Raw genomic sequence first — 25555 nt, 5'->3', positions numbered from 1 at the left:
TCCACAACGATCAATCCATCATGTTCCAAAAGTAGTATATAGCACGCGGTGTGCAAACTTATACAAAAGACCCTAGATTCAGTCATCCATACCCAACTTCTCTTCCACCGTCATATTCCGCGTGAATATAGGCTAATTTTCATTGCCTGGTTCATTCGGATATATTTCTAGTGACCTCTGTCCGGGATGACAGGAACCCTAAGACCGCCCTTGCAGGCACAATGCACAACTAAGTGGGGCGACAAGATCTTTTGATAGTCCGACTCCGAGGTCCGATGGAACCGATTACTCCATTGATGATTCCACTTCTTCCTCTAATTAACTCTGCCACAGCATCATGGATCAATTCGAAAAGCTTCGTCCAGTCGGTATGTATCACTACAACACCTCCCAGTGCCTTTTCTTCCTAATCGACCACTAATCCATCAACATAGGACGGTTGGAAAAGTACTCTACTGCGCGTCATCAGGTTGGATTTTATCTGAACCTCGCTGTAGCAGCTACATATACGCTCCCCAAAGAGTATACACTTTCAATCAAGGACTATGTGTTCAAGGCATGCGCGGCTGTTATTGAAGAACATCCAATTCTGTCTGCTATTCCCGCGGCGGATGATACGCAAGAGCCGTATTTTGTGCGACTACCCACAATTGACCTAAATCAGGTGGTACAATTCACGCAGCGACAGCAAAAGTCATCAAACAGCACTCTTACTGGAGATAACGACTTAACTCCAGATTTAGATCTGCAGGCTGTGCTCCAGAGTGAACACAACAAGCCTTTCGCCGCGCCGAACCCCTTTTGGCGACTACACGTCCTACTCGACAAGGAGGATAATTCTCGCTTCACAGTAGCTTTGATTCTACATCACGCACTTGGAGATGGAACCTCCGCCAAATCATTCCATCTTTCATTTTTGTGCGCATTAAGATCTACTTCTGACGGCGAGATTTCGCACACTGTGATGACTCCGCAGGTTCCGCTGTTGCCTAATATCGAGGATATCCACCCCATGTCCCTCTCGTTCTGGTTTCTAGCAAAGAAAATCTTCCAAGCTAAAATTTACTCGCCAAGAGATCCGGGGCTATGGACTGGTTCGAAGATTCTGTTACCTACCAGCACCCGCATACGATTGGTGCCATTTTCTAAGAAATTGGTGGGTCAGTTGAGAAGTGCTTGTCGTCAGGAAAGCACGACTATCACGGCACTATTACAGACTGTCTATGCACGGGCATTGTTCAAGAATATTCCAGAGTCATTTACGCGGTTGAATTGCACCGGTGCTTTTTCCACTCGCAGATTTCTACCAGATATCATCACTGAAGGGTCTATGGGTGTTTTCGTCGCTGATATTGAAGAGTCATATACTCGTTCCACTGTGCTCCCTCGCGATTCTATCACATTTCCCTGGGAAGAAGCACGCCGCTCGCGGAAGACTATTCAAGCCGCGTTGGACCGCCAGGGTGCTGACACGGGACCTAATCTTCTAAAATTCGTCAACGATTATCAGAAAGAGCTTTGTCTTTCTAAGGTCGGGGAAGACCGTGATAAGAGCTTTGAGGTTTCTAATATTGGAGCTGTTGTGTTCACTGAGGATCCTAGTCTACCTTGTATTCAGGATATGGCTTTTTCACAATGTGCCAGTGTGATGGGGAATGCTATTGGAGTCTCGGTCGTCACGGGCGGTGATGGATGTCTTGTGCTGTCCTTGACTTGGCAAGAGGGTGTTGTAGAGGATGATATTATGGATGCCTCTATTGAAACCATGAAGGAGGAGTTGCGTTCTTTGTCCGTCGGGAAGTAGAACCTTTCATGTCTTGTATGGGACTATCTAATGTATAATAATCTTGAGCTCAGTTATTGTTCGAATTGTCACTAGTAAATTTGCATCGGCTCATACAATATTCTACTATCAGTTAGCACTCACTACTATCACCAGTGCGATCATAGTCGAGGATCCGCATTTTTTAGTTTCAATATGTGGATAAGTCTTGTATTAGACCCTATACTTTTTCTTATTCAAGTTGCAAACCTCAGAGGTGTGACCTTCCAAGGGATATTTTCTCAGTCACCCAGATTGTACAAGTATGTAGCGAAGAATGGCTTCGGGTCTCGACAGGAGATTGATAGGGACCATTTCCCAACACGTACAAATTCACTTCATCAGTGTTCATGCTGGATCCATTCCCTAACGCCTAGGTAGGTGGCTATAGGAATGCCCTGGTCCGCTGCACCATTTCTTGTCTGGAGCTATTGGCTCACCCCAGTAGGGATTCTGCATACATGCTATATGGTAGCTTCTATGCCAATTTTGTCTACCAGATCATCTTCCTTGTCACCTTCCTCGGTTTTATCGAATATACCGGCACGGGCTGGGTGCGTTGGTTATTCTTCTGGTGCAAGAAATCCCCATCAAGGCCGCATCACCCAGTCGATGATGATCTCCCCTCATTTGATAATCGACGAGACATTATGCTTGACTAAAATGATACAAAGCGATTAGCACCGATCTTAGATGTTTCTCGCATTAGCAAGTTCTTTGGTTGATCATTTGCCGCTCAAAACGTTTCATTACCTATCTCCCCTAGCCAAACGCTTACACTGCTCGGTGGCAATAGAGCAGGGAAAACCACGGTGATTGACATGATTCGAGAACAGTATCGACCTGATTTCGGAAACACTTTTGTTAACAGGCTCCCTATACTCACTCAGTTCCGAAAATTGCGACTAAACACTGGCGTGTGTCCACAAGATGGTGCGGTGGATAATTAAACAACTGTTCGCCAGACTCTGGAGTTCTACGCCACAGTCAAATTTCTGCGGTGCGTGAAGAAAAATTTGGACCAGGTTCTCGCAGCTTTGAATAACACTCAGTATCAGAAAATAGCTGCGAGAGCGTGGAGTGGTGGAACCAAAAGAAAGCTAAGCGTCGCCATTGCAATTCTTGGTATGCATCACTCCATTGTGTATTAGTTGTGATGGGCTCTGAAACCCTGCCCTCGTCCTACTAGACGAACCATCCACAGGCCAGGATGCCTCCGCGAAACGATTGCTGTAGCGATCCCTTAAACGACTTCATGCGAACCGCGCAATCCTCCTTACAACACACAGCATGGAGGAAGCCGAGGCGCTAACGTCCAAGGTAGCTATCATGCGGATGTTCGTATTAGTCTCTGGATCCTTTCAGGATTTGAATGGTATCTATGGAGAGCATTCCAACTCTTAGCTTCCCGTTGAAATGGCATGAGTGCCGATATCGTACGTGCGTAGGTACGGGATAGAGTGTTTGCAGTCTTTTCAAAATTGAGATTGAATGCTATACAATATTTCGATATAATATTTTCATCAAGTATGAGAAAAAAGATCTTAAGAAAACATGTCGGCCATGGAGGTCTTGAAGATGGGCGTTTTGGGCGAGCCTGGTGATCGAATTGGAGAGGGCCCTATCAGGACAAAGAGCCATCCATACGATGATACAAGTATTTTTGATAATTTTAGATTGATTTAGCCCCTCGCTTAAGAAACATGCGTGAACTTGGTGAAAGATGGTGAGTAATTTGTGTTGGGTGACAGATGTATATATCAATCATAGTCTCGTTGACATTTTCAAAATGCGTTGTCGTGGTGGCTGTGCTTGGTATTCAGTCTATACGTCAACATGAAACCATCAGTGGATCAAATTTTCCAACAGCAACTACTAGCGGTGATGTTCAATTTTCTATGATCTTCCAACATAGCAAGCAGTCACAAGCAAATGAGAAATTCAAACCAAGCCAAACTCCATTTTGATAGAAGAAGCGGTGAATTAAGCGGTGACACCGACGAAGGCATCCTCGCCAAGTAAATCCGGCAGAATAGTTATTGCTCAACTCGTCCATTCACTTTTCTTCTCTCGTCTCCTTTCTACATTCCATTCTTTGAATTGATACCCTCGATCTCACTTCATTATGGCTTCCCGCGCTCCCTATGTTGTTCCCGCACTCAAGAAACACACCGCGACGGTGATCATGGCCCATGGTCTGGGTGACAGGTTCGTCAACAATGTCATGCAGCAATCAACAACCCAGCTAATCTTCCTCCTTTTAGTGGTGCCGGCTGGTACGATCGAATCTAGATACATTTCCGAATATCAAAACATTATAGCTAACCATGGTCTGATTCAGGATGGCGCTTGCGCAAAACTGGCGTCGTCGCGGAATGTTCGACGAAGTCAAGTTCGTCTTTCCCAATGCGCCATCTATCCCTATCACAGTGGTAAGACCATTCGCTTTCTACATTATTCTGTACTTTTTTTAAGGGTACTAATTGAACTTTCGCATAGAACATGGGCATGAGCATGCCCGGCTGGTACGATATCTCGAGCCTCGGTAGTGACGTGAGTTCCTCAACTAACCCCCGCCAATCGAGTCCCCCACTGATGGCTTCCTATAGCTTCGCTCGCAAGATGAACCTGGCATTACCCGATCCCGTGAATACTTCAACAATCTCATCAAGGAGGAACTTGATAGCGGTATCGTTTCGTCGCGCATTGTGTTAGGTGGATTCTCGCAAGGCGGTGCGATGTCCGTCTTCACTGGCTTGACGACTGATAAGAAATTGGGCGGTGTCTTTGGATTGTCGTGCTACCTTCTTCTCAGTGATCGAATCAAGTCTTTCATTCCTGAACAGTGGGCGAATCAGAATACGCCTTTCTTCTTGGCTCATGGTGAAGACGATGATATCGTGAAGTACCAATATGGTCAACAGTCGGCGGAGAAGTTGAAGGAGCTTGGCTTGTCGGATGTCGAGTTCAACACTTACAGGTTAGTATTGCTTGTTCTCTACTTCGCAGGATGGAATTGCTGATCAACATTATAGTAATCTGGGCCACTCGGCTGATCCTACCGAGATCAACGATCTTGAGAAGTTCTTCGTCAAGGTCATCCCGCCTGAGAACAGCCAGTCGGCCGGCCTATGACTTGATGCAAGGAGTGCAGAAAGCGATTTCCATAGAGGATGGGGGTACACCTTCGTCATGGCCTTAGTGATGATTATCATTGCAGCCGCATGGTCAAAATATTTTTCTCGGTCTAATAAGTCTAAGCAGCAATGAACATATTCGATCTAGCTTGCGCTAGCTGCCAGGATGCATTCATGATAAATACATATCCAAAATGAAATGACTACTAGCAAGATAATCAGGCGCTTATCCAATGATGCAATACGAATGCAAGAGTAAGCTGCTGGTACTCAAAATAGCTAAGCAGTAACATAATAATGCAAGTCGTCGTCCAGTATCTTCCAAGTCAGTCATCAATCACCACCGATCACCCTCTCATAGCTTTCGCAATAGTATCTTCAATAGTCTTCACCATCGCAGTCGTATTCTTCTGATCAAACGGAACCATATGTTTCGACCCATGATCATAAAAAGCCGCATTCGCCGGCTCACATAACGCATACAACTTCATACTCTCCGGATACAATGGATCCAATTTCCCAACAATATGCGCCGTAGGAATCCTAATAGGAAACTCATCAGGTTTCGGAACCACATACTCAAGTCCTGAGCTCTCCCAGGGTATTCCACCGCAGAGGAAAACCGCTACTCGCCATGGTGGCGGCGAAGTTGGATTTGTTTTCGCGTGGTGGATGAGGAAAGCCGCGGCGAGAGCTGCACCCTGTGAGAAACCCATTACGGCGTCGAAGGGGCCTTTCTGGGCGGTTTCATTCTGGATATGTTCGAATGCATCGTTTAAGCCGGAGCTTGGAAGATCGGGGGATCGTGGGTAGTGATTGTAAAATGGTCCATCTACGATTCCTTCGAGTTCTGCGGAGTATAAGATTAGTCATTGTGGGGGGAGGGTAGTTCCAGTGAGATTGAAGTTTTATGCCTTCCCATGTACTACTAAGTAGTACTAGATCAGAGTACAACTTACCTGCTTCCACTTTGGCGTCTAAACTACCATTTATAAAAGTAAATGTATGGCCTTTGGCTTCAAGGGCCTGACGCAGACCACCGGTTTGGATCTCGAAGATCTATTAATTTGGCAAGCATTAGCGATTTATTTCGAAGTGGGGTGATGAATATGTACCTCGCTATTGGTACTAGCACCGTGAAGGCAGAGGAACCGCATGATTGAGGGTATACTAGAAGAGTAGAAAGAAGAGTAGAAAGAAGAGTAGAAAGAAGAGAGGAGAGAGAGAGAGAGAGATAGAGAGAGATGAAATGTGAAGGAAGAAGGAGGAAGTGGGCAAGTTGAAGTTCAAGTTTCTGCAGGATGTCAGATTGTAAGGTGCTGCAGGGGGAGGCAGCGGGGAAATGGCAGTAGGGATATGCAGGGAGTATTCTATAGTAGGAGCTAGTTAGTTAACTAGTTATCTATCTAACTATAGTTGACTAATTAATTGTGTTTATTAATTTCTAGTAATTTGACCATTTTTCATATTTCATCTACTCAATTTATCTAATTGATATTCTATAACTAGTCCAATGTTTACACAAGTGTATATACTATACTTCTTGCTTGGGTTCTTATCAGATCGTCTCGTGACTTTCCAACTTCTGTTCTTCCTCACTCTTCAATCTTCAACCCCTTTAACTCCCAAGTATTCTCTACTAGTCTATTGACTATGCAGAGCATGTATAATCTCGAAAATTTCACGGTTTTCAGCTCAACATCCCCGCTCGACCTTCTCGGCAACAGTCCATTCCAGTAGCGACATGGCGATCACCCTTCTCCGCGATCGGCGATCTGCCGTGAAGCTACAACTCATTCAACCATTTACACTAACCGCAATAACATCTCAAGATGGATTTGCGCGACCTTGCTGCATTCAGCAGCTTTGTAACACTTGGCTTGCGACGCCCTTTTGAAGCCTGGTCGAGCCTGGGTCCAACCCTGAATGAAACGACCGTCGGCTTGCTCGGTTCCTCCTTCAAACCTGAACGCGACATCCCCAACCTCGAAGGCAAAACGATTCTCGTCACTGGAGGTATGTTCAGTCTGGTATAATAAATTCACCAACGCAGATTTAGCTCACCATTTGCGCTTCAGGGAATGCTGGTTTAGGCAAAGCAACCATCCTCGAGCTCGCCAAACACTCCCCCTCACGCATCTATTTGGCCGCACGCACCGAATCAAAAGCTCACGATGCTATCGCCTCAATTCAGTCGCAGCTCTCTTCCCCCACAGATATTCGTTATATCCCACTAGATCTAGCCTCCTTCAAATCCATTCGTGCCGCGGCAGAACTCTTCCTCGCAGAAAATGATCGGCTCGACCTCTTGATTCTCAACGCTGGGACTATGGGTAATCCGCCCACTAAGACTGAGGAGGGGTTCGAGGTGCAGCTGGGTACAAATCATGTTGGTCATTTCTTGTTAACAAAGCTCCTTCTCCCGACACTACAGAAAACGGTCGACCACGTTCGCGCAAGCGGAGCGACTCCTGACGTTCGTGTCGTGACTGTTTCGTCTGCTGCCCACATCATGAGCCCGGCGACCTTTGAAGGACTAACCTCGACGTCATCACTGTTGTCGGGAAGTACCTGGCATCGCTACGGGGCATCCAAGGCGGCGAACATCTTCTTCGCTTCTGAGCTGGCCCGTCGACACCCAGACATTCTTTCGGTGTCGGTGCACCCAGGTGCGGTCAATAGTGATCTCTACATTCATGCAAAGGCTTCTGGCTCTTTTATGAAGCACACCCTGACTACAATCGGGTCAAGCTTCTTCCGAAGTACCACCAGTGGAGCTTTAAATACTCTCTGGGCTGTCGGAACCGCGAAGCATCAGCTGGTCAACGGTGCATACTATACCCCCATTGGCCTCCGGTGCGACGGTACAGAGTTTGTTCGGGATGTCGAGATAGCCCGGAAGTTATGGGAATGGACTGAAGAGCAGAGTTCCGAGTGAAGCTAAAAATGTACATAATTTCTAGGTGTGGTGTCATCACGATCTAGTACAATCTATATATCATCATGACCCGTTTGTACAAGGCTCGCCGATACATCCATCAGCTCTCATTTACCACAAATATCCATCCCACACGCTAGTCCATCAGTCTTCTTTCCTTCAATTGAATTGATAATCAGCCGAACTGGTTCGGCAATCCATTGAATGTTCAAATACCAATGTCATCATGATGATCCGACACCCAGTCATCCGACTCGCCATTCTAAATCCTCAACCCGGCCCATTGACCCAACACCTTCACCATTTCGCCAAAATCCCAACACGCTCTACCAAGGCTCAAAAATACAGTCTCTCCCCGGGCGTCCCTCAAACTCCCAATCCCAATTCCAAAATGGGCCGCATCGTCGTCACCGGTGGCTCAGGCAAAGCCGGTCAATACGTGATCACCGAACTGCTAGCCGCCGGACATCAAATCCTCAATCTCGACCTAATGCCAATGACCCGTCCAGACGTGCATACACTGAAAACCGACCTCGCCGACAGCGGACAAGTATTCAACGCTCTTTCTGGTCAATGGCAACTTCACGAACCCTTCCCCGAGGGTCTTCCACCCCGACCAGACGCCGTGATTCATTTAGCCGGATACGCACGTAACATGCTAGTTCCGGACAATGAAACCTTCCGCGCCAATACACAGGGAACTTACAATATCGTCGAAGCAGCATGTAAACTCGGGATTCGAAAAATCATCATCGCTAGCAGTGTTACTGTCTACGGGGTGAGTTTTGCACAAGGGGATGCCGATTATCCATATTTCCCCATCGACGAAGATCAAGACGTCAATCCCACGGATACATACGCACTGGCCAAACTATGTAATGAGCGCGTTGCTCGCGGATTCGCCGCGCGTTTCGGGGTTGATATTTACATTCTTCGAATTGGAAGACTTATTGAACCGGATGAATATGATGGGGAGATTTTTTATAGTTATGTTCATGAGCCTGCTCAGTGGAAGGTTCATGGGTGGTCGTATATTGATGCTCGGGATTTGGGAGGGATGTGTGAGGCTGGACTTCGGAAAGATGGATTGGGATTTCAGGTCTTTAATGCGACGAATGATACGATGACGAATGGAAGACGGACGGAGGAATTTTTGAGGGAAAATTATCCTGATACGCCGATCCGGAGGGATTTGGAGGAATTTGAGGCGCCGTTGTCGAATGCGAAGATTAAGCGGTTGTTGGGATTTCGGGAGAAACATCCTTGGAAGAAGTATTTTACGAAATGGAGGAAAGTAGAGAGTGATGGATAGTGATCGCAGAATGATTGATTAGTATTTTCAGCAGTGGGTGTATCCAGTGTAGAAGTGTAGACGTGTAAACGTGTAAATGTGTAGATGTATAAAGAGTGTAGAGTGTAGAGTGTGATACTCTCCACTCTACCGGAAAGAGAGTCGTTAGGGTTAGCCGAGAACAGCACCTCACCCACAAACCACAAGAAATAGAAGAAAGAAGAAGAAATGAAGTTTAGTTAGTAGATATACGTAGAGTAATATGTATAATATTGAAGCTATCAATGCTCAATTGAAGCTGTTCAATCTAAGAGAAAAGCAGAGAAAGTTGCTTAGCGAAAAGATCCACACAAAACGGAGGCGCATCATCTCCCGCCAACTTGAACTCTCCGACTTCAACCCCTCAACACAAAACTCGGTACGTCCACCCAGATCAGATCAGATCAGCAGAAGAGTTCTAGATTTATATATTCAACGGATTCTTTTGACTTGGTTGATTACTTTTCATTTTTACAATTTTCATTTTCTGACTCGACTAGATCCGATCACCCCACAAAAATCGACATCATGGATCAGGCTAAGCTGGCGAAGATGCAGGCGAGCGTGCGGATTGGTAGGTTGATTCTTGCTTTGATTTCGATTCATTTTGTGTGATTTTATAGTTGGATTATTGGACCTGGATTGTATGAACTACACAAGCTGGATACGACTGGATTTGAACTGTTGGAGGTGGAGGGGTGTGATGAAGCTGTGGGAGCTTGTGCCGCGATGACCACCACCACCACCATGACTAGCAGCAGCAGCATCAGCAGCAGTCTCGATCAGTTGGATAGTTCGAATACAGTCCAGGTGGAATAATCAGCTAGCTGTGTTGAGTCTACTCTATTGGTGATGAATCTTACTAACTTGAACGCTTAATAGGGTACGTATAATCCAATTTCTTTCGATTTCCCCCCACCGACTGTGACTCCCACTGTGATGCGATGCGATGCGATGAATGCGATGCGATTCGAATATCGGAATGGAATGGAATGATTCAATTGGATCTTTGCGACTATTCTAAATACTTTACATCTTCCGACCGGGTCCGATTTCAATTCCCAGCAGAGCAGCAGCATTCGCACAATCCTTCACATCGTCATCATCATCATCATCATCATCACCACCATCATCACCACACCACGATCACACACACTCGCTAACAAGTCGCAGAGGCAAGGGTACTCCCCGCCGCAAGGTCAAGAAGGTCACCCGCACCGCCGGTGCCGACGACAAGAAGCTCCAGGCCGCCCTGAAGAAGATGAACGTCCAGCCCATCCAGGGCATCGAGGAAGTTAACATGTTCAAGGAGGACGGCAACGTCATCCACTTCGCCGCTCCCCGCGGTAAGTTTCCATCCTTCATGTTCCTTTCCTCCACTTATTCCATGGTATCAATCTAATACGCTTGCTGAATAGTCCACGCCTCCGTCCCCTCCAACACCTTCGCCCTCTACGGTAACGGCGAGGAGAAGGAACTCACCGAGCTGGTCCCCGGTATCCTGAACCAGCTGGGTCCCGACTCTCTCGCTTCCCTGCGCAAGCTTGCCGAGAGCTACCAGAACATGCAGAAGGCTCAGGGTGAGAAGAAGGATGATGATGAGGATGATATTCCTGATCTGGTCGAGGGCGAGAACTTTGAGAACAAGCCTGAATAAATAGCTGGCGTTTTCTAAAATTTTCTAGCAATCAATGAATTGATTTGTTCAAGACATTACCACTCACTGCATCGCGATTGGTAATTGAATGATTGTAGTTCACTAGTACAATTTCATAAATTGAAAAGGGTAACCTCCGAATGATATTCATATTCCAATTGACGCCTATTAATGCTATTCCATCGTCCATGTCCAATACCATTTTGACTCTGCTAGCCCAGTCCAGCTCTACTCTCCTCTGATGTGCTCGCTCACGCCTCCTCCTTTAACCCGCACATGTCCGTACCCAAAATCACATCAATCATATACCAGAATCGCCAATAAGCATTCGACTTATCGGTATCGAAAGTTCCGTCTTCGCGGAGCATAGGTCCATCCCCGACAATATCACCCGTGAACCAACTAAGAATGGGAATAGATCGGAGAACTCGCTCGGTCAAGGTTGGTTGCGGCGGCAAGGCTTCAGTCAACGGGCGAAGTTTTGTGCGGCGCACGGTGGGAATGTGTGTCATGAATTCGGAATCGGGGTTTTGGTCTGTGGTTGTCGTGGCCGGTCGTTGGGTTAGAGTGGGCGAGGTACCGAAACTCGTTGATACGCCTGTTGTCGTTGCTGTCGATGTCGTCGATGTCGATGTTACTGGCGGTGGTACTGTGGCTGTGCCGGAGGTCGCGGTTGTAGTAGATTCATGCAATGATGTCTCCTCGTCCTCGTCATTGGCTGTACCGGCGAGATTTTTCATCGCGAAGGAACGCGGAAGAGTAGCTGGTCCCCGACCAATATCATTACTGCTCAGAAACGCGGTAGAATGTGCGGTTGTCAGGGTTCGAGGTCCTCCGCTACGTAATCGGTGCGAGTTGGAGGTTTCCACTGCGTCTTTGGGGACGGGGATATCTTCCGCTGGTCCATGACCGTGGTATAATTCGCAGAACACGAGATGACCATCTATTTCTTGTGGAGAATAGAAACATGCCCGATCGGCAGCTTGTGTGGAATCAAATGTCACCTTGATCCAGTGATATCCGCCATCGTAGCGCTTGGATTTGCGATTTGCGTCGGCGGAGAGGTTAGCGCGGATCACGACGTCGCCGCTGAAAAGTTGTCCGAATTGAGTGGCGGAGTTGGGATCACTGCGAGGATAATCTTCACAGATCATACCCTGTGAGATACGCTCGTATTTATCAATAACCTTCCATTCGCTATCCTTGGCCTTGTATCCACGAAGGATACATTCTGTCGCGACTTTCTCGGTCTGTTTGCGAGGATTGTCGAGTGAGGAGGAAGATGTTGATTTGGGGATTCCTTGGATCTTCTCTTCTTCTTGTTGTCTGGCGAAAAGTTGGCCGAATTCAGCGACGCTGGGGTTCTCGCGCTTGGCTGGGGTTCCCGTGCGAGTTCGAGACCGGGCATTGTCCCATCGAGCGTTCTTTCTTTTGCCGAAGGGTCCGTGTTCTTCTACTGGTCGGCGGGGATTGCGAGTATCACTGAGATTGAGTTAGAATGGACTAGAGCATTGGACGAGAGTGAGCAGAAGTCTTACTCTTTGTAGACGTATCCCCAGGGAAGCAAGTTGCCATTCTCATCTCTTGCGCGCTCCTCGGGCGGCACGGCGTGGTATTCCATGGGCGATGGAAGGGAGGAAAGTTTGTGTATTGGGGAGAAGCAGAAATGAAGCTGTAACTGGTCTAGCTGCTGGTCCAATGAAAAGGGAAATGAACTGGCTGAAGACGAGTCTGGCGAGCTTCAAAATTCGCCGAGGAACTTTTTGGTAAACAACGGCGCAGTCACGTGATATAGTATTGCATCGAACTATGCGATTATTGCTCGACCATAAAGATTATATACATAATTCAATTAATATAATTGAATGACCGACCGATCACTTCCAATTATTTGATTGGGTATGGCATCTGGCCATTTCCGGTACTCCTTGCGGGATCAATAGATGTACTGTTCGTGAGTATATCAAGAGCATGCAAATGGAGAAACCAATAGAGATTTGCACATTTACAATAATTAATAAATGAATCAGCTCAAAACATCCTCTTCTTTTCAATTTGTACTACCCTACTAGTAGACACGACTCAAATGAAGTATAGTCTCTTTCACGCCAGTTGATATTCCCGGAAGATCCGGGAACTACATCGACATCTCACACGAATACAACGATTGCATAGTCCTGATTGATTCTAGTAGCTCGGGGTAACATAGAGTACAAAAAAAAGATCTCAGTCTGTCTCCGTTGACATTAACCTAAACATACACTCCAATAGCGTACAATAACCCAGGGGTTCGGATTCAATTCGGAGCTCTGCTAAAAGTTCTGAAGCTGCGCAGTCGCCCACTCAGTTCCCAATTTCGGGGTCGATTGCGGTGTTCTTTCACTTTGCTGATTCGACTCGTTATCACTCTTCGCTTCCAATTGCTGACGCTTGGTCTTCGAGCTTTGTAGCTGTCCCTCCACCTGTTGAGCCTTTATTTCGGCATCGCGGATCCTGGGCAGAGATCGGGTTAAAAGGGGGTTTGCGGAAAATACGCATAGTATGCTTTCATTTGCGATACTATGCCCATCGCAGGGTGTCGTACTCTTGTTGGAGTTGTTGCAACTGTTCCTGGAGTGCTTTGACCTGTGAACGTGTTAGCGAAGGCCGCTATGAACGAATATATACTTGGGGAAAATGCACTTCTTCGGCTTTGCCCATTGTGGTGAGTTTTTGTGGATGGTACTAAATATGAAGATGTAAAAGAAATATCAACTTGAAAGTGAACTGGGAAATCGAGGTATAATTAATAATTGAAGATATAAAATGAAGAAAGGGAGGAATCTGCAAGGTGGTTTGTTCTATTTGTTTGATGACTTTGTTTTGATGAGCTAATAATGAAGTCAATCGGTATGGACTGACACATTTGCAGTTGATCTGTCATGTCCGTTTCAGATATATCATTTATACAATATATATAGACTAGTGAAGTATATTACAGTAATTAGTGGATGTATTATTATGCCCATATATACAGGTGTATATATACATTCATGAGTTGGTGTGAATATCATGATTCCATCTGATCTGATCTGGTCTGATCTCAGCGTTGATCAATCACCCCCGGCTTCTCCATCCTTCATACTATATAGTAGTACTAATGTACATTAGCTATCTGAAACATCTAATCTTGTCGCAGAAACGTGATTCGCTCCGCATGTCCCTCCAACCCACACACTTCGCCAAAATTACCAACCGCTTCCCCGCGGCCTTGCACGTAATCTATAAACTCCGCCAACGTGCAGGAACCGGTAGGCCCGGATCGACATGACGCCAGGGGCATAATGCGATCATTGATGTTGATTCGAATGTAGGGTTGCTCATCTTCGCCAGAGGAGCAACTCATCCGTTCAAGCGTGACTCGTGCCCCCATCGGTAGGACCGATGAAGTTTTCCAGAGTCGGTCGCTGGGGATATGTGTTGTTGGTAGATTGGTCTCGATGGGGTTGGACAAGATGCCTAATGCCGCGAGGAATGGGGAGATGTCTCCATCATGAACACTTGTATCGTTAGTTACTATACTATATCTAGTACTAGTGTAGGTCTGACAGAAGATATTGCCAGCATCTCGGAATATACTCACAAACTCAAGAAAAGCGTACCCGCTGTTGGTCCAGCTTGAAGTATGGAACTCGTTGCATTCAACCATAGCCACCCCATTGCACCGGCATAGGAGTTGCCTGGTCCAGCGCGGTAATAGTGAACAAGATCTCGAGCATACTCAAAGCTCTCCCATTCTTGCTCAGTAAACAGATTGCACCACGGACTCGATCCGCGCACGGTAGTCTCAAATGCACACATCTCTTGCATGCTAAATACTTCGACATTCCCTAACTTACCCAAAGAAGGGTTCTCCTTGACGAGTCTCCGTGCTATAGATGGAATGTAAATATCCTGAAATCGTGCCAACATATGAGCTCCGTAGTCATGGCCATGTGTGACATCTTCAAGATATCTCTTGCAGGTGTCTCCCGGTGTCAGTGTGTCGGCGCCTCGTTCAAATGTTTCGGGAATGATATCTAATTTTGCTCGGCCATTGGATTCCCAATTAAGGCCGAATAACCCCGATGCAAAATATTGGGCTGTATCAATGACACGCTGCGAGTCACTGGCCCATAATCGCGTGGTTGATTTGTCGGAGATCAAGTTGCCATATCTTGTTCGGAAGCGAACTCCCGACGTGAATGCAGTCAATGTTCCCGCGTAAGGACCAGTGCTGGTTAATTGTCCAAAATCCCGAGATGGGTCATCGGTAAAGTATGTCCAGTGATTGAGAAAGGCGAGGGAACCATTCAAAGGGACTCCTAGGGCCTTGACACGGTCTAAAAATTCCAGATGGCCTGGGGAGGAGAAGTTTAGTTGCAAAATTCATGGAAGAATCAAAGGATCAACATACGATTTCCGGCAGATTCTGTGGGGTATCTTTCCGCATGACGAGACATCTGCACTCGTTAGCTTCGCTTTCAGTTGAACATGTCATGATAGACACGAGAATCTCGAAAAAAAATAAAAGTCCATACCAAATGCACCTGATTAATTGAACACCCTTCAGGAGGCGCCAGATCCGTCAGTACACCCTGCTCATCAACTTTCTCAATCCAAGGCCCATAACCACCCAAATGCTCGAACAAATTCCAACCCTTAACAGGCTTCTTGTGTTTATTATTTTCAGCTACTCGAAGAGGATGGAACCAGGACTTCCAGCTAGCTCCCCGGGGAGTTGTGTTGTCGGATGCACCCCGGGACAAAGTGACCGAGTCTATTCTCGGTAACGAGGGCGATCCATGATTATAGAGGGTAATTGCGCTGAAAAGAATAATCAAGAAGACTCCGATCTTGAGGAACGACCGTATATAAGGCATGGTTCGTCACTGCTCAACAATCTTGAACTGTGATGAATTGGATGAGTTTGACTTGTGAGACGTTCAGGCTGGCCGATCCTCCGCCATGCCAAGCCCGACGTCAACATACTTCATCTATGAAGAATACAGACAACTCAATCCACTACAACATACCAATTTAGTAATATGGTACTGATCGTTCTAGATATTGAATCCAAATCACTCGGAAATTTTGTAGATTTAGAATTTGTTCAGAGTGTACAAACGCCAAATGGTAGAATGTACATATTCCAACTATTATCTTTCACCATTGGGCCAAGTTGGATCGCTTACGTACTGCATTGTAAGTAAATTTTGGCGATATCAGCAATCAACGGCCGAATGCACTTCTTGCTATCTCAGGTTTCAGAGGCTATGTTATAGGAAAAATAAGAAAAAAAGAAGAAGCATTTTGTGTAATAATGATAACGGTAACACTGCCGCCTCGGAAAGCGATATTGGCTCCCGGAGCCCAGCTGGATTAGTCCCCTTGTCGCCATGAGCACACTGATCACTCATCTTTGATGTTTTTTAATCACAATAGAGATATACATATATATTCTTTAACAGAAGATAAAACAAAAACCAATTTGATTTCTGCCTTTTGCTCTATGCACTGCCAGTGCCTTGTACTAATCCATCTGGATTAGTTCAGCCCCCTCCCACCACTACGCAAGTAGATTGTTAGCCGTAGCTGATCATCATCATTCATTCGAGTGCTCTTTTTTTTTCCAATTTTTATCATTTGATCAATTTAGCCTGCTTTAGATGTAGATGCTGCCATGCTATCGGGCTTGGACTGGAAGATAGGGAATAGAAGCTTCCGACTGGCAGGGTGATCTATACTAGAATAATGGGAGACACCGACCTTTCATCTTGTAGGCATCTAGCTATACTACGTCGGATTGAAGTCCACAGTAATGCTGCAGTTCAATCAAGATGAATTTATAAAATGATACACCACGTGGAGGTGAGTGAGTCTCTCTCTCTCTATCTCGTACTCAAAGACCTCCGCAAATTGAGCCACAAACCCTTCTCGAAAAAAATTTCCTCGCTACTCTAGATAGAACACTTATTTTGCTTCATCACCTCACCACTAATATTACTGTTCGTGTTCTGGTTGCACCTTTCATCGCATCCGGTGCTCTTGTAACAGGGAAGATCTAAACTAGGATACGACAGAAGCTCAGCGAAATGAAGCGCTGATGTATGGAAATGCGTGGCTATTACTATCTCCTTAAGGCTGTAGCACACTCAATATTTGACAGTCTATGTAGTTTCTATCCTGACAGAATTGGCCATCAATGCCTTTCGATGTTAGTAGCAGGTCAGTGCTCCATGCCGGGGTAGGTATGTAGACAGGGGCTAATATTTCCGGTCGATGTTGTGACCTTTCATTGGTCGGATAGGTCAACCGGCCACATGGAATCTACCACAGTGCTAGGGAGTCAGTACTTTGGTCTAGCCAGCTCAAAGTCAAGTAAGGGAGAGGAATATAACGGTAGCCGTATTTAATATTAGTACAGTCGCACTGGCAAGGATGCAGACACGCCGATTTCGAACAATTCAAGTCCACGATGGAACAGAACCTCAATTTGCCTTTGAATCCGGCTCTTGAAGGCATCTTTGGATCAGACTTGTTCTGTTTTCCGGGCTTTGTCTTGGATGAATCGCCTCAGCTGGAAGAAAATGATCCCTTGGAAGATTTGTGTTTCGACCACTATCTTGCGAAGCAGACTGAGGCACCGTTCGGTTTGAATCCTAACCCCATTCAAAGAGAACAAAGTGATAAAGTTGCAATACCACGCACACGCCAGGTAAAGAGCTGGAGCAGTCGATCTCGGGTTAGTCTCGCATGTAACTCATGCCGTACGATGAAAGCCAAGTGCAGCGGCCATCGGCCGGTGTGTGACCGGTGTGAAAGACTCAGGGTTGAATGTAACTATGGAGAGCGAAAGCGGCAGAATACTGGGAAGTATGCAATATATAAAGCAGATGCAGAGATAGAAGCAGTACTGACCAAAGCTGCTCACTACCAGGATGGTTGAAGAACTCAAATCTCAGATTGATGAGCTTGAAAATCTACTAAGTGAAATTTATCCAACACTCGATGCCAGGTCTGCCCATCTTGTTGATCAATCAACGGTGAAGGTAGCATGATTTCCAATTCCTGGAGAATTATGGGCGAGAAGAGGATTCTTTACTAACGGATGGCGCCTAGTTTGCAACACACTATCGACCCAAGCTCTCCCGCGCTGCTTCTTCGGTGACATATAACGTGCCTGAATGCCCTTCAGATACGCTAGGGTATACCCCCGAAGATTTCAGTATGCAAAGGGGCATTCGGATACCTGGATTTATCGGGGAATTATCAGCAGTTGCATGGCTAAATCGCCTCAAAATCACCCTTGAAAAAGACCATATAGTGCCTTCGAGCTCACAGCAAGATATGGAGGGACAGCCATTCCCACCGCTTGATTACTATCAGAATAGTTCTAAGATGGTCATTAACGAAGATGTTGATACACTGAAAAGACCAGAACGGGCCCTTGCAGATCATTTGATTAGAACATACTTCAGAGTTGTCCACCCTTTCTTCCCTATCATCGGCAAAATGGCATTCCTCAATCAATACAATCTGTTCTATTCAGATACAACAGTGAGGCCAAGAGATCAATGGCTAGCCGTATTCAACTTCATCTGCGCCATTGCACACATACACACCCCGCCAACACAAAAAGCAACTTCCAATGATGAACACGCTCATGCAATTCATTTTTCGAGAGGGTGGATGCTTAGTATGGATAAGACCTCGCTGCGCCATCATGAAAACTTGCAACAGGTCCAGATCGAAGGCTTGGCAGCATTCTACCTGCTCTCTGTTGGACAGGTCAATAGGTAGGTGAATAATCGCAGGAAAATGTCCTAGAAGGTTCTGTTCTGACCGTGTGAATTTTTTGTGCAGATCATGGAAATGCTGCCATGTTGCAATTAGCTCTGCTCTAGCCATGGGACTCAATCTTTGTAATGAAAGCACGGCTACTGCTCCACTTTCGAAAGAAATCAGATACAGGGTATGGTGGTCTTTGTATGTTCTTGATATCTCCCTTTGTGGAGTTACAGGACGTCCATTGGCAGTTTCTGGGAGATTCTGTACAACACCACTCCCATCACCCTTTGAGGAGAAAGTTTTTGCCACAGTGTCAATTCCAGAGCCCACTGAAGACAACATGGCTCAGAAGTATCTACAGAAAGAGCTCCCGGAACAAACTCGCCCAAATACATCGATTGAGTCTAGATTTGACAAGAGATCAGAACATCCATCATCAACAACAACACGCTCCCTGTTCAAAGATGAAACCTTTCCATCTTCCCGTACTGATCATGCCCCCGAAAGCGATTCATCATGCTTTCTTTACATCGCAACGCTTTCAACTATATTGCGTGACGTGATGGAAGACATTTACGCACCCAGTGCAGTGCAAAGAGAATGGGCACAAATCGAACTTAGGATCAATTCATCACTCAGGAAAGTTGAAAATTGGTTGCTATCTCTCCCTCTGTCATATGGCCTCCGGGACGCAGACGGGACCAGGCCTTTGAAATGTCAATCCAGAAGGCTTGCTTTACAACTGTGCTACACCAAAATCATGATAACGCAGCCGTATCTTCGCCGGCATTTGTCTACTTCTTCAGAAGCCTCGAGCTGCCATGAGTCCTCATATGACCCTATAGCAGAGATGTGCATCCAGAATGCAAGCCAGCTCCTGGACTTGCTACCAGATGAGCCCAACTTACCTTGGCTATTTGGTGTATGTCCTTGCTGGAGTGCGCTCCATTACATCATGCAGACGATAGGTGTCTTTTTGACCGCGTTAATTTTGCAGTTCGAGTTCTCAAATTCTAGCCGTATCGATATGGCCGATAGACTAGTGAAGGCATCAATGTGGCTAAGGGAGCTATTCAAGGTGAATGAATCTGCGCGTAAAGCTTGGTCAATTACTTCGGATATAATTGCAAGTCATAGCGCTCAGCTTGGCTTCTCCTCTTGGTCACTATCAGGAGCATTGATTTAATCTTTTATTCAGGGGACCTCGGCTTTAAATTATCTGCTATATAGCATATGGTTGCCAATGCATTGACTTTGACCGTAACACCAAATTCATCCGCTATTAGAACATGGAAGTTACCAGCCTTTTGACTGTAGAGGGAGGTAAGATGACCTGTAGGTAATGCTGCTGGAGAAAATGAATATTTGTTTGCAGATGGACACTTGCGGTGATACTGTCTATCAATGTTGTAGATGAGACTGATAGACTTTCCACATGTGGCATAATAAAGGTTAAAGCCTTTCGGTGATGGTGAACCTAACTTCAAACTGCGATATTTAGAATGGAACAGCCATGTCAGGGATCTACGTAGATAACGAAGTTTTTGAAGAAAGGAATCGGTTCTCTCCTGGGTACCCCACAGACTCTTAAAGTCCCTTCATGTATCAGGCATTGCACACATGCTCTTGGGCAGATTTAAGCACCACTTTCCTGTTCTGTTTATCAACATGGTTATTCGGTTGACAGGTTTATTGTTAAACGGAATCCATCAAAGAAGACCGAAAATTGGAACCGTGGAATGAGCCAGATAAGATTCAATTTATGAAAACCATAAATTGAACCTCACTGTAAGCAAAATGACACAATTAAAGAGGAAATCGATTATTCATATAAATAGTACTAGCTACGTTGTGTAAGGAGCGTACAATTGCTAATAAGCATTCAAATAGAAGCGAAAATGATATGAAAAACATCTCAAATCGTTGCGAGAACATCCGAGTTTGAGAAAACCACCCTTTGCATGCTTGTCAATAATCAAGAGCCGATTGGACTGAGAAACTCATCGAGGCTGAACAATAGCCCTCTCTCGTTCATGAGAGGCAATTGAAATGCGCTCTCGGCGTGACCGATAGCTTTCGTTGGATTTGGCGAGAATCGGCGTAATTTATTTTCCGTCGATTGCACCGATAGCGTGGCACTGTCAGATTTGAGTTGGATGGATTTTTGTTGTCAATAAATGTTATTGTGAATGACCTACCTCGTGACCACTGCAGCAGGCGGCGGTCTGGTTGCAGTAAGGCTCCTCATGAGGCGAAGAAGCAAAACCTTTGAATGTTCAGCCAACATCCGGAATTTAGGAAATATGTCCAACGTACCCAAGATGTTGATCTGGCCAATCAGGTCAAAAGACATACAAGCAGAATCTTCATGGCCAATGAGCTTTTTGACAAGGCCATCTTTGAGGAGGTCAAAATCAAGAAGGGACTTCTCCTCTTCATTCTTGAAAATTGTGCAGCATGCTGCGTTGCCGAAGGTGCAGACCTCCTTAGCTTGAACCCTTGTGCCCGTGCGCAGAAGAAGAAGCGCTGAGAGGGCTTGCAGCAATAGCCATGGCATACATTGCTTTGAACGTGCAGCTGAGTGCTCTCGAACCATTCCTCTGCGTAAAAAGAAAGCCCCAGAAAGGTTCTTGGCTATGACCGAACAGGCAAGAGTCATGCACCCAGAAAGGGGCCTAGGGTTTTAATTTACCCCCGGAAAAGATAGGTAAGGTATGAAGGTTACGAAAACTACATTTTTGAGGGCTTGCAGCCTATTCTCCTCTGCAGTGAATCCGACTAAAAGTTATGTTTGACTAAAGCTAGAAGCCCATATACTATGTAAGTTCTCTACATTAAATCTGACTCGCCGGTGAAGACCTTGAAATAAATGCAATTAAATCCTTGATAGCTTTTAGGATCTTTCGATCACTTATATCTGAGAGGCTTTTATAATATGATGGGTTCACTATCCGAGAGTCTATACGGTCCTGCGCGTGTCCAGTTCAAGAACACAGAGGCTTAGGGGGGTTGATTGGCTGCACGAAGGTAAGGCATGCATTTTTGTCTCAAGACTTGATATGCACCCCACACCACGGCGGAGTTGCGTAGGTGGGTGAAGTTATCCACTAACAGGTTCGGAGTAGTCTCCATGTGGCTTGATAGTGGAGTCCCCCTAGAAGACTCATTATGCGTTCATTGGCGGATCTTCTCTCCCGCCGCAGGTATTCCATGTGGCTTGATAGCGGTGACCCCCTTGAAGCCTCATTAGGCGTTCATTGGCGGATCTTCTCTCCCGCCGCCCGTATTCCATGTGACTTGATAAACGAGTGAAAGCCTCATTGAGCGTTCATTGGCGGATATGCTCTTCCGTCTGGGGAATTGGACCAGTGGCAGGGGTTCTTATATCGATATTTACAGTACTATGTCTGAAATTCGTGAGATTGCGCAAACTATCCCGTTCACAAGAAATGTGAAACTTTTGTAGACTTATATTATGGATCAAGTGCGCATCATCGATCCCGCTTCTAAATAAGGATACTTGCGCTGGAGTTGGACGTTCGGTCCTCAAATGAGCTTTACTGTCGAATCAAGAGTATACTAGTAGTCTATATAGCTTCAGCGGAGGAAATTTTACCTAATTGGTATTGGCATTCGACTATTCCAATAGTCGAATAAGGTTATTACTACGCATTGAGATTATTGTATGTCTGGTGAAAATAAAAGTAGATAGATGATAGTGCATGGCCTCTTACGGGATTATGCGTAGAATCAATGCTACCTAGATAATTTGCATCTATATAGGCGCAAAGTTCCTATTTGGCTGTTGAGAAATCCACCGGTCAAATTTCAATGACCCGATACCGCTGCGTTTGACCTTGACTATTGGTGCGAAAGATATCAGAACCAAAGCGAACGGAACATTGAGCCCTTAAATAATTGATAGACCTTCTTTATAATGAATGAAGATTTCAAATATGCTTACGTCCATGCGAATGGATTAGGCGTAAACAACTACAACATAGCTGAGAAAAGGTGAGTTCGATTTCGGACACGGAAGCTCATATAGATTTTCGGGTCATCATCACGAATCTCTGCGCCAGATTTACTGTGCCCGATTCAGAGTCCACCTGGGTTATGGAACAACCTGAACAACTTATACAGATATTTCGTATATAAATTGAGGATCACATTAACCTTCCGATGAATGCCGATGAACTGTAACTTCTCTATATTGTATTGGTGAAATTGATTCTTAGAATGCTCTTTTTGAATTTACGACTCATCTCTGAAAATTTTCTTTTAATGTTGTTTACAGTTGTTGTGCCTATTGCATTCGAGCAGTGTAATCATTACGTGAACGTATTCTGTATTTGCAAATGCAGAAGGGTACTGCAGGTTTTTCTATTTCTGAAGAGTATCTCGGGGTTCAGAGGCTTTGTTATGTTGTGATAACTTTCAGTGCATCTTGGAAAGACGAGCCTGCAAACTCGATTACACAAACTTGTTCATTAAGGTGAGCCTTCACTAGGAGCCAGCAAAAAGAGACATTAAGCTGGATCTTCAGTGTCGGCTGTTTCAAGTTAGAGAGTGATATATCTTATACCGAGAAAGAAAATGCATTTAATTTCCCCGGCCCTTGTGTTGTGGCATGACATCGACAGTGAAGAATTCCAGCCTGGGACATTTGTGTACGTGATTTGACGGTCAATGCCGCTGGAGGAAAATTGGTAGACGATACTATAAAGTTGCAGCATTCCATCCAATACAAAATATGAAGGGATCTTTCTTTATGTTTTTCTTCAGTACAACATCCACTTCGGAGTGCCCTTAACTCAAATAATGGTTCTCCCTCCAATATTTTGACCTTCCAACAACATCATCCCCTTGACTCTAAATCCCGTCAATATGCCTGTAGCAACAGCTACTTATCTTCAAAAAGCCGACACAATGTATGGCTTGGACCTTCTATCAGCCTCATCCGGCAATCAATATTTTTCTACAGATACCACAAACCGAACCCCTGATGATGGCATGTATCATCCATCTCAGGGCTTCATCTCCCATAACCAGGCTACTCAAACAGAAGCCATGGATACCCCAACAACTGCGAAAGTGGAAGTGGATAGTAGAACCGTGCAGTTGAGCCAACCGACAGTCCTCCAAATGGCTCAGCCAAGCACTCAACAGAGCGGTCATTCTATCACTCAATCAGCTTCGCGCCTTTCCGAGCCTGTGACACTTTTGAATAGTGGGTTTCACACGTCTCAACAAGCAGAAAATCTGTCTCAAACGGCTTTGAATCCGCTCGAAACTTCAGACTCATTCTCGTCTACTTCATATCAATCTCCAATTCCTCAAATGACATCCGCTTCAAGTTCTGGAGATTCGAGTCACGCAAGTGAGGCCAACACCTCAACTGTTATTGCCTTGGTTATTGTCGCACTTGCCACTACATTCATTGCCTTTTACATTCTATTTTGGCTTTACTTGCACGGGAAAAAACGACAGACAATGATTTTTAGCTCGAAACCGAGAAGTCTGTCCGATTGTGAGACTGTTACATCCATTAATAATCTCAAATCCGCAGAAAATGCAGTGCAGAGAAGTCAAGACCGAGAGACAAGATATTGGAAGAACACTTCGGAAGTTGTGCATTCATCCGCCAAGGATTCAGTTGAAGTATTGGCTCAGCCCGCACCTGCAATGACTACCACATTTCAGAACAGGATAGCTTCCTTCATTCACCACGAATGGAAAAGAGCAAAAAGCTATGGGTCAAAGATCGTGGTCTTCACTAGCAGTAAGGGAGGTCGCACTGACTTCCCCACACGCTCCGGAACCATTCGTTCTCATTACGGTACCAATGTCCCGTTTACCTCCAGTGCGTCTAGCTTCGAGTCTATCAGTCCTCTTGACCTCCAGATCCCAGGCTGGGCGAGTTTAACAGCGAGCGATAGAGGTGAAACCAGCATTCCTCAACAGGCAGTTCTATCAAGAAAGCCAAGTCCACCGATTTCTATCAAATTAATAGAAACTTGTAACGAGCAGCAAATTTTGCGCAAGCCAGTTAGCTCAAGGTCCAGCTATCGTTCGGTCAGCGCGGGCTCCAACCCACGTTCAGGATCGAGCTCAGCACACTTAACGCAAGGCGAAATAAGCCCTTCAGTTTACAGCACTCTCCAACCTATTGCACCTCCTCTGCTTCCAATGAATCTATATTGGAGGGATATTTTCCATGTGGAGATTGACTACCAGGCTCGCAGTCCCACACAACTGAGTATTCAAGAAGGCGAAAAGGTAGTTCTTATGCAGGCATTCGACAACGGTTGGGTAAGTTATCCTACCACACCACGTACCATAAAAAAGGTCATCCTCTGATTCTAGAAAACAGGTCAGTTGCTATAAGATGAACGGAGATGGAGAAGAAGGTCTTGTTCCGAGAGCCTACCTCTCCTCCTGGCCCTTCGACCGTACCGCTGTTTCAACGGCAGGCGGTTCAATTGCAGGTGGTTCAAAGACATCTTCATCTTCAATTTCTACTCCAAATTCTGTTGAACAACCGCGCTTTTACGCTTCTGATGTATCGAGACAAAATAGCGATGCAAAATTGCCCCTTTAATTCACTTCTCTCATTGATTGCCCTGTTTGTTTGTTTGTTTGTTTGTTTAGAGATAGGACTGTCTTTGGAATTATTCTGGCCAGCAGAGTCATTGTATAATAATGAATTGTTTTCTTCTCTATATTGGTCGTGACTAGAATTCCTGAATGAGGGTTTTGGGATCTCGCATTCTCCAAATTGTTCTGCCGCACAAAGTGTATTTGCAAAAGCACGCATATCATCCACTGCATTTCCCTTCTCCTCGGGGTACAGGATCCTTCA

At 45.5% G+C, this 25555-nt stretch overlaps 12 protein-coding genes across 12 annotated transcripts; 7 read left to right on the top strand and 5 right to left on the bottom strand.

The window, feature by feature from the left end:
• Window positions 1-337: 337 nt before the first annotated feature.
• Window positions 338-1804, top strand: N7469_000312 (uncharacterized protein; the record flags this gene model as incomplete). Its single annotated transcript, XM_056639232.1, has 2 exons — window positions 338-368; window positions 435-1804. 2 exons carry the CDS (start codon window positions 338-340, stop codon window positions 1802-1804), a joined length of 1401 nt encoding a protein of 466 aa, XP_056504989.1.
• A 2143-nt stretch (window positions 1805-3947) lies between these two features.
• N7469_000311 (palmitoyl-(protein) hydrolase) lies at window positions 3948-4957 on the top strand (the record flags this gene model as incomplete). Its single annotated transcript, XM_056639231.1, has 6 exons — window positions 3948-4030; window positions 4087-4098; window positions 4164-4254; window positions 4322-4375; window positions 4432-4802; window positions 4858-4957. The coding sequence occupies 6 exons, from the start codon at window positions 3948-3950 to the stop codon at window positions 4955-4957; spliced, it is 711 nt and encodes a 236-aa protein (XP_056504988.1).
• A 349-nt stretch (window positions 4958-5306) lies between these two features.
• N7469_000310 (uncharacterized protein) lies at window positions 5307-6116 on the bottom strand (the record flags this gene model as incomplete). The annotated part of the gene is made up of 3 exons (XM_056639230.1): window positions 5307-5809; window positions 5919-6018; window positions 6075-6116. The coding sequence occupies 3 exons, from the start codon at window positions 6114-6116 to the stop codon at window positions 5307-5309; spliced, it is 645 nt and encodes a 214-aa protein (XP_056504987.1).
• A 675-nt stretch (window positions 6117-6791) lies between these two features.
• N7469_000309 (putative short-chain dehydrogenase/reductase family protein) lies at window positions 6792-7897 on the top strand (the record flags this gene model as incomplete). Its single annotated transcript, XM_056639229.1, has 2 exons — window positions 6792-6975; window positions 7038-7897. The coding sequence occupies 2 exons, from the start codon at window positions 6792-6794 to the stop codon at window positions 7895-7897; spliced, it is 1044 nt and encodes a 347-aa protein (XP_056504986.1).
• Window positions 7898-8288: 391 nt separating this feature from the next.
• N7469_000308 (NAD-dependent epimerase/dehydratase family protein) lies at window positions 8289-9209 on the top strand (the record flags this gene model as incomplete). Its single annotated transcript, XM_056639228.1, has 1 exon — window positions 8289-9209. One exon carries the CDS (start codon window positions 8289-8291, stop codon window positions 9207-9209), a length of 921 nt encoding a protein of 306 aa, XP_056504985.1.
• A 546-nt stretch (window positions 9210-9755) lies between these two features.
• Window positions 9756-10884, top strand: N7469_000307 (nascent polypeptide-associated complex subunit family protein; the record flags this gene model as incomplete). Its single annotated transcript, XM_056639227.1, has 4 exons — window positions 9756-9801; window positions 9851-9938; window positions 10401-10573; window positions 10646-10884. The coding sequence occupies 4 exons, from the start codon at window positions 9756-9758 to the stop codon at window positions 10882-10884; spliced, it is 546 nt and encodes a 181-aa protein (XP_056504984.1).
• A 251-nt stretch (window positions 10885-11135) lies between these two features.
• N7469_000306 (uncharacterized protein) lies at window positions 11136-12505 on the bottom strand (the record flags this gene model as incomplete). Its single annotated transcript, XM_056639226.1, has 2 exons — window positions 11136-12366; window positions 12423-12505. 2 exons carry the CDS (start codon window positions 12503-12505, stop codon window positions 11136-11138), a joined length of 1314 nt encoding a protein of 437 aa, XP_056504983.1.
• Window positions 12506-13196: 691 nt separating this feature from the next.
• N7469_000305 (uncharacterized protein) lies at window positions 13197-13584 on the bottom strand (the record flags this gene model as incomplete). The annotated part of the gene is made up of 3 exons (XM_056639225.1): window positions 13197-13377; window positions 13469-13509; window positions 13567-13584. The coding sequence occupies 3 exons, from the start codon at window positions 13582-13584 to the stop codon at window positions 13197-13199; spliced, it is 240 nt and encodes a 79-aa protein (XP_056504982.1).
• A 463-nt stretch (window positions 13585-14047) lies between these two features.
• Window positions 14048-15785, bottom strand: N7469_000304 (histidine phosphatase family protein; the record flags this gene model as incomplete). The annotated part of the gene is made up of 4 exons (XM_056639224.1): window positions 14048-14423; window positions 14507-15263; window positions 15320-15365; window positions 15444-15785. 4 exons carry the CDS (start codon window positions 15783-15785, stop codon window positions 14048-14050), a joined length of 1521 nt encoding a protein of 506 aa, XP_056504981.1.
• A 1595-nt stretch (window positions 15786-17380) lies between these two features.
• On the top strand, window positions 17381-19879 carry N7469_000303 (uncharacterized protein; the record flags this gene model as incomplete). The annotated part of the gene is made up of 4 exons (XM_056639223.1): window positions 17381-17778; window positions 17843-17954; window positions 18025-18701; window positions 18769-19879. 4 exons carry the CDS (start codon window positions 17381-17383, stop codon window positions 19877-19879), a joined length of 2298 nt encoding a protein of 765 aa, XP_056504980.1.
• Window positions 19880-20798: 919 nt separating this feature from the next.
• On the bottom strand, window positions 20799-21250 carry N7469_000302 (uncharacterized protein; the record flags this gene model as incomplete). The annotated part of the gene is made up of 3 exons (XM_056639222.1): window positions 20799-20831; window positions 20892-20959; window positions 21010-21250. The coding sequence occupies 3 exons, from the start codon at window positions 21248-21250 to the stop codon at window positions 20799-20801; spliced, it is 342 nt and encodes a 113-aa protein (XP_056504979.1).
• Window positions 21251-23580: 2330 nt separating this feature from the next.
• Window positions 23581-25294, top strand: N7469_000301 (SH3 domain-containing protein; the record flags this gene model as incomplete). The annotated part of the gene is made up of 2 exons (XM_056639221.1): window positions 23581-25005; window positions 25067-25294. 2 exons carry the CDS (start codon window positions 23581-23583, stop codon window positions 25292-25294), a joined length of 1653 nt encoding a protein of 550 aa, XP_056504978.1.
• Window positions 25295-25555: the final 261 nt, after the last annotated feature.

This window comes from Penicillium citrinum (assembly GCF_028827155.1).
Source record: "Penicillium citrinum strain IBT 23319 chromosome Unknown utg000001l:1.0-4955037.0:1.0-4956770.0, whole genome shotgun sequence".
NCBI classification, from domain to species: domain Eukaryota; kingdom Fungi; phylum Ascomycota; class Eurotiomycetes; order Eurotiales; family Aspergillaceae; genus Penicillium; species Penicillium citrinum.
The sequence above is the reverse complement of the archived record's forward strand: the minus strand, read 5'-3'. Positions and strand labels throughout refer to the sequence as shown.